This window comes from Athene noctua, chromosome 1, assembly GCF_965140245.1.
Source record: "Athene noctua chromosome 1, bAthNoc1.hap1.1, whole genome shotgun sequence".
NCBI lineage: Eukaryota > Metazoa > Chordata > Aves > Strigiformes > Strigidae > Athene > Athene noctua.
The window spans coordinates 115,091,709-115,099,407 of record NC_134037.1 but is presented as its reverse complement, the minus strand read 5'-3'; the positions used below and the strand labels follow the sequence as shown (position 1 = coordinate 115,099,407).

General features: G+C 46.6%; 1 protein-coding gene across 1 annotated transcript; it reads right to left on the bottom strand.

Moving 5' to 3' along the window:
* Positions 1-769: 769 nt before the first annotated feature.
* CST7 (cystatin F) lies at positions 770-6,262 on the bottom strand. The gene is made up of 4 exons (XM_074926670.1): positions 6,187-6,262; positions 1,762-1,934; positions 1,331-1,447; positions 770-847 (listed from the first exon to the last, which is right to left on the bottom strand). Exons 1-4 carry the CDS (start codon positions 6,260-6,262, stop codon positions 770-772), a joined length of 444 nt encoding a protein of 147 aa, XP_074782771.1.
* Positions 6,263-7,699: the final 1,437 nt, after the last annotated feature.

Here is a 7,699-nt window from a genome sequence, read left to right as displayed (position 1 = left end):
GCCAGATATTGAATGTTTTATATTAACTTGAATGAAACTACATTGTTTAACCTCAGAAAAAATATGCTTTGGGAATATGTTTGTGTTTATTTGTCTTGGCATTTGCAATGATGGCCTTTCATAGTAAATTAAGATTAAAGTAGAAGCACTAGTTAGGCTGTAATTTCTGGACTGTGGGTGTGTTTCAAAACAGCGTTATCCACACTCTTGAAGAAAGAACAACTCTACCTCACACATTCCTGACAGATATGTCTAACCTTTTCTCTAGCACTGGAGACTCTTAAGACTTTTTGTGTGTGTGTGTGCATGTATCCACAGGCAAACTATCTCACTGTTGCAAAGCTTTCCTCAATGTTGTAGTCACATGTGCTGTGGTTTAGACTTGTTTACATCATAGCTGTGTGAAGATTCATCACAGAATAAAACAAGTCCAACAGAGCTTCCTGGGTGTGTTCACACTGCTTCGAAATTCAGCCAGAGTGTGGATGGCTCAGTACTGAATGAATGACAACATGCTCTCATCTGTAGTTTAGTTTTGGAAAAATAGATACACAACTGGATAGCAACACATTCAGTCAAGGCAGGTCTCATCTTTGTAACTTTTGAGCATCTTTCTCAGAGAGGAAAACAGTCATGTGCTTTGAGAGAAGAGCGCTGTGGTGATTCTGTCCAGCCGTTGCCCACTTCAGTTTTGGCTTCAACGGTCCAGGCAAGGAAAAACTCATGGTGGTAGATGGTGGAAGGTCAGGCTCTCACCGGCAAAGACAAGTCAGTGACAGAGAGCAACAGGGACATACGCTTTATGTAGCCAAGGTGTTATCCAGACCTCAAAATAGCATCTCAGCATCTGCAAATAAAAGGGAAACTGGTGATGAAGTTCAGGTGGCCACTGGTTGGTCTCAGCATACTGGGCCATGATGGAGCAGGAGGGAACACCAACTTTTTGTCTGCCCCCTTTATCCTAGGAAAAGTACTGTTTGCTAAGTAATCGTATCTTAGGGGAAAGCCCAAGTAAGGATTCCCCCCACCCAGGAAATCTCTCTGTTAAGCACCTACTCTATTTCTGCACACTCTCACTCAGTCACCTAGGAACATGAGCTAGACGGCTGTGTCTGATTCAACTCCCTGCAGACAGGAGCTGGCCCTGGATGCGTGAGAGATACAATGCAGCTTATACTGGTAACACTGGCTCACTCCGGCTGGCTCTGCACAGAGGAGGCTTGTACATCTATGGGGACATGGCAGAGCTGGTCTGAAGGTGACTGCACAGCTAGAGATGGCCAAGAATCACCTGCTGTTACTGGGTACTCTAAAAGAATTGGACACATACCTGTTGTAGGCTTTTTTTCTTCTGAAAGTGACAGTTATCCAGGCTGGAGTGCTCCCTCTTCTCACACATGGTGCGTCCAATTTCCACATGGAGCATGTATTTCAGCCCTCTGACAATCTAGAGAAAGTAGTTTCCTCCTTTAAAGTAAGGGCAGGGGAAAGGGATGCTAAAATTTTGGCTAGGAATCAAGTGCTACATCTGTGAATTGTGTATGGTGTTACAGATTGAAGTGTTTAGTGTTGACTTTATGCGGGAGGTGGGCAGAGCCCTCCTGTGGAGCAGTTGAATGGGATAGAGGGACATGCACTGTTTATCTTTAGGCATGCATAGCAGTTGTGAGGAGGATCAGGACTCCTGTGTCTTGGGTGCTCTGTAGGAGGGTCAACTGGTAAATGTTTTGGAGGACCACCAGAAGTCTGGGCTCTTCTTACCTGTACCATGGCTTTGTTTATTTGTGATTCCTTAAACAGAAAGAGGTCATTGGAGCTGTTGTTGTATCTGTAAACCCCAAAGCGAGCTGCCTTGCGAACACCAGGGTTGTCAGTGTTCATTGGGACAGGGGAGCCAGGTTTCATGGTTGAATGAGGTGGTGATACATACGTAGCTGAAACAACACAAAACATGAGTGCAAAACACATCAGGTGCTTGAAACCGTGGGAGCTTCAGTCCTCTGAACTAATGCTAAACCTTCTTACTTGTCCAATGCACTTGTGCTTCAGAAGGACTCTGCATGCATTACAAAGTAATTTTCCTTTGCATGTTTGAAAGGGTGAAACAGTCCTGTGGAATGAAGTGACATAAAAAGATGCTACTAGAAGGGGTAGCACAGCTCAGACTGACTTAAGGGAAACCAGGCTATCATGAATATTACTTAGAACATCTCTGGTATGACTCCTAGCTCACAGAAGGCTCAACTTTGAATCTAGTTATAAAGATAGATCATGTTGCTCAGAGTACAGTGTAATTTTGATAACATATCAAAGACTGGCTGGCAGAGTCCTGCTGCTCTTAGTTGGCATGACAAGTTTAACTTGCAGACATAAGTCTTTCCCACTCCCCCACTTAATCCTTGGGTATCTTGAGGTTTTTATTTCAGGAAGATTTAGGTCATGATAAAGGTGCACAAAAGATACCCTCCTACATGCTGACAAAAAGAGGGTGTCCCTGTTCTCCAGCTGGGTGGGGAAGGGCCTGGGGCAGAACTTGGACTAGCTCCCCACTGGCCTGCAGAACAGGTGCTTTGGGTGCTGAAGTGATGTTGCCCTGACCCAAATGCCAAGGACCATCTTATCACAGCCATGAAGTGGAGGAGCAAGGTGTGTAGGAAATGGAGATTGGGGGGAGGAACCCACGAGCTTTCAGCTTTGAGCACTTCTTTCCACACAGTCCTTATTACTGTACATTCTTATTTGGTTGTGTAGCTAATTTTCCCATGCTCTGCTTGTTTTTTCCGTATCTTAAAAGAACCTTGAAGCTCACAGTTGATGTCATTATTTCCTCCCCTTTAACATTTGCCTTCCCCTCCATTTTCTCATTTCTGAAATATAAACAAGGGGAAAAAATCCTCAACCTGCACAAGCTGCCATGCAGCCACTGCTGATGCCAAGACATGCCAGTGCAGGAGATGACCCCTGGAGTTCATGCTGTGTCTGTGTAGCCAGTGACTATGTGTGTGCACACAAATGAGCACACAGACCTTGTACTAAATTTGCTGTGAAAGTCAAGCTTTTTAGCACGTCTAGCTGTTTCCACAGTCAGATCTCTCACTAACAGCCAAGCACAGAGCATAGACTGTGTGTTTAAACCAGTTCGTACTGAGAAACTCGAGTAGAAGAGAGAAGGGCAGCCTGATGATCTATTTAAAAAACCACCACCAGCATTACATGCCATCTTCAGCATAGGAGGCTGCAAAAATTCAGCTTTCAGGTTGCCTATGTATGTCCTAGTTGCACTCACATTCTCCGCTGCAGGTGGTAATTGCTGCACCCCCTTGTAACACTGCTCAGGGATTAAAGTGTTGACCTGCAAGAGAGAGACTGAATTCCACATCCCTCTTCAATACAAGGATGTCCAAATTCACATCTCTTCCTGGCTGATACCCCAGTTACCTTATTGATCCCCGTGTTTTCTTGCCAGTGGGAGAGGCCCAGGCCATGTGTCTGAAAGGAGTGAATGTTCTGCAAGTGGCTTTGTTTCTGGTGTGGAGGTGACAAGTGTTCCTGTCCCATGTCTCTGACATATGTTGGGACTGGGTGTGCAGCCAGTGCTGAGCAACCTGGAAGTGTGTTTTCACCCAACAGCCCAGAATCTACTCGTAGGTCCCAAGACTATTCTCTATGGGATGGTATTTTCCCACTGCAGTGACGGTGGGATTCAAGAGTCACAGAAACCATGCAGCCTAAGTCTGAAGGTATTTCTCAGGCAGCACATCTTATCCAGTGCTCAGCTTATGGGTAAGACTCTACAAAACATGTTTGTCCTCTTGCCCCGAACAGGGACTCTGCCTGGGGGTTAGAGTGAATCTGGTGGGACCCACAGGTGATTCAAGAGGGCCCTGCAGGACCTGCCTGAAGTCGGAAGCTTGGAGCAAAGCAGGGCCTTAGTCCGGACCTTGCCCATAAGGCCAGCTGTTTTCTTCAGGTATGCCATGCTTTTTCTTCCTGCACCATCAACACCACCCCAGTAGCTTACAGGAACCAGCTTTTTCCTGAGCTCACCTGAAAACTGAGGCTGCCAGGCTCAGAGCAGGCCAGTGGCTTGAGCTCTTCTGGCTGCTCTCCAAGACCTTGCTTGAATCTATGCTTTTACGCCTGTTGGGAAGTCATGTGGCAGTGCTGGGGGTGTTAAAGCAGATACTGTCTCTTGTAGTAGTAGGAGATAGCTGCAGGCTTTTTCAATCTTAGTACAAGGTCCCTTTGTGGCTCAATAGCCCACAACACCTCCTGAGTCATGGTGACGTCTTTTTTAGGCATGGGGTGGCAGGGTGAATGAAGCTGGTTGAAGTCACACTGTGTATCTGGGAAGCAAACTATGAAATGTGTTACTCAAAGCAAGAGTCTGAGTCCAAAGTGCCCTTGTTCCTGATTCCAGTGCCTGGTAGATTCAGCAGTGTCACACATGGCAAAACCTCTGACATGCAGCATCTGGAGAGGTGTGCCCACAGCCTGGACCATGTGTTGTAGACAGGTAGCAGGCTGGTAATACCCCAGGTGTTGTAGGCAGGTGGTAGGCTAGTATATTTTTGCCCCAGCTTTCACCAAGGGGTACTGGGCATTTCATCTCCTTCACCCATTGCAACTTGGTGTTGAGAATGACTTGTACCAGAGCAAAGTGGTATAAAATCTACTGAGCCCTTATGGTAAAACTTAACTCCCCTGCTTTCCTCTGGTGACCCAGATTCTTCAAGGCTAGAATTTGTTTTTCTTTACGCGCTTTGATTCTCATTCAAGGTGGTCACTGTATAGTGCACTCACTGGTCTGAAATCACTTTTTGCTGTTTGGAATAGTTTGCACCACTGTATTTCAAAACCAAGAAACTCCCTGTTGCCAGGCACCTTATTTTCTTCACTGCAGCCTTTCCTGACATCTTGACCCTTGTGGGCCATTACCTTAAAAAGCTGAATGTGTGTAAGGCAATGGCCCCACTCCAGGAGCAAAGCAGAATGGCCCAGAGGGTCAGATAATGGTGCAGGGCTCTAGGCACACCAGTATTGGTGAAACACTTGTCATCCAGGCCTGGGTGGGAGCAGAGGTACTGCATGACTTGGCCAGGCACCTACAATACTCAAGAGGCCCAGAGGATGTGATCTCATGACCTGGGAAAACAGCTCTTACTGCTCTACAGGGTGATGCTTAGAGCCAGAGCAGTTGTATTTGAGACCTGAGTTTTGCTTTTGATCAAAACCCTGGATTTGGAAGCGTGAAGAGAGAAGGGAAAATTCTGGCCCTCCTTCTGTTGGATGGCAGCAGGGTAGACTCTTTTCTTGCTCTAACTGCCTGTTGTTAAGCAAGAGAGAGGTTTTCCTGTTCTTGCAGAGATGAGTCGACTGTTGTATTAAGAGGGTCTCTTGTACTTTCCTTACTGAGGAATAGTTTGGGGGGCCTGTTCCTCCAGTATGAGAGCAATCCTGTGGATGCCCTTTCCCAGCCTGCAGTGAAGCAAATAGGCAGATTGTAACAGGTTGCTTTTTTATCATGAGGTGCTTTCAAAACTTTTTCTCCATTACTAGGAGCAAGGCTACGCTTTATCTCTACATTTAAGAGGCAGCAGAGTTCCTGCATGCCTCTGCAACCCCCAAAGGAAACCACAGCTGAAACAAAAAGCTACTGGCTAACCAAACACCATCCCTGAGTGCGTTAGTACCTTCTGTGTACTGGAACCAAAGTAAAACTGAAGTAGAATTAAAACCCTCAGAGAGAAAACATTCCTGTCTGCAGCTCCCATTCTAAAGATTTAAGGCCAGCTACAGTCAAGAGAGTTTCCTTGCTCAGCAAAGAAAGAAACGATATGGAGTAATGTTTCATTAAAGTCAGCTAATCAGCACTCAAGTGCCTGTCTGTACTTAGCAGTCAAATTGTTACCCACAGTCTTTAGATTTAATAATCAAGGTCATGCAGAGTTTAAACACTGACAAATAATTTAAAACCGTTAAGTTGACTTTAAAATCCTTAGATTATGTACCTGGATGACATGGTTTGCTCTAAGGAGGAAAAGTCTTTTAACACAGCTGGATTTTCAGCTGTAGTCTGAAACCTGTAGTGCTGAGCCAGCATGGGCAGCAGCTGGAGAAGGGCTGTTACTTACCAATGCATTAGAAAGCAGCACAAGAAAAACAGAAATTATTTTTCACTCTTACCACCTGAAGTCCCAGTGAAGCTCCAGAGTGCTAAACAGCAAAGTGCGATGAAGCTGCAGGTGAAGTTCACTGCCATCTCCACCACTTCAGAAGAGGAGCCTGCCAGCGAGAAGAGTGACTGCTCTACTTCCTGCAGGGGAAGATGTGCCTCTTTTGAGTGCTCTTATTGGCTGGGAGGAAAGAAAAAAAATCACCCTAACCCCCCCTGAATCATCGCAACTCTGACGCAGACTTTGTCTCCTGCTGATGACATGTACCTTGAAGCCCAGTCACAAAGCTCTGGCTCGGTGATAGCAACACCAGTCCTGCATCAGATGAGGACCTTCGTTTCATGATCCTCAGGGGATGTGCAGAAGCATGGGCAGATATGTGTGATGTAACACTGGGAAGTGGTGTGGGGGTAGGGAGGGTAACAGTCATGTTGGTGGGGAAATCTAATCCCTAAGAAATGGGTGGTGAGCCCTGGGGATGTTGTTCTTGACTTGTATATGGGTGTCTGTGTGGGGAGAAGCCTGACAGAGAAGATGGGCTCAGTGTCTTCCTTCCCCTGATGTGGAGATCTGGGGTTTGAGAGACGGAGACAAGGAAGTTTCAGGGGTACCTACTTGAGGGGACTATGTGGAGCAGAGCCAGTAGGAAATGGATTTTGGTTTCAGTGGCAGAGCACACTGTGCCCCACATTTACAAAAGGTGTTTTGACAGCAGGAAGGGGCTGTGTTAGGCTCAGAGGAGGTGGGGTTTTCTTTAGGTGCTCTCCAGGGAGCAAGAGAAACATAGGAGGGGGTAGTTTGACTCTGTGGCTTGCAGAGCTTTCCAGCTCTGGGGTTGGATTCCCTATAGTCAATACTCTGTTTCCAGAGAGGTCATCTCCAAGCAGTGTTGGCCCACGCTGAGGAGCTTGCAAGTTTGGGAAAAGGGCTTGGTTGCCAAACCTTGTGCTGCACCTGAAATAAGCAGCTGCCAGATTCAGGAGACTGAGAGATGAATCGATGTATCGCTGAAGGGCTGAGGGTGGTGGACCTCAGCCTGTGTATGTGCATTTGTTTCAGGTGAGCAGGAGGGTGATGGTTACCTTTCACTTGCCCCAGCAATGAACTGTGCTCCTTTCTGAACAAAGACATCTTACTGCATGAAGGAAAATCCTGATGCGGGGCAGTGTGAGTGGCGCATCAGAAGCTGGATAAAAATATTCGTTGTGTTTCCTTGTAGGAAGGGATTAGTTAAACCCTCTGTTGAAACATCCCACCAAGAAGGAATGGGGCAAGCATGGTGAGTCACATTTATCATCAGTCCCACTTGCACAGAGCTTCTGAATCAGACTCCAAAGCATGTGGAAAACATGGAGAGAGAATGAGGGACTATATTGGGGGGGGGTTCCCCCTTCCCCCCCTTTTTTTTTGAGGTCACACAGTGGTCTGTCCTTCCAGCTGTGGCACAGGGGCACAGGTAGGGACTGAATCAGGTATCTTCAGCCCCCGCTTTCTTCTCAAGACCTGTGCTCTACAGTTCCTAC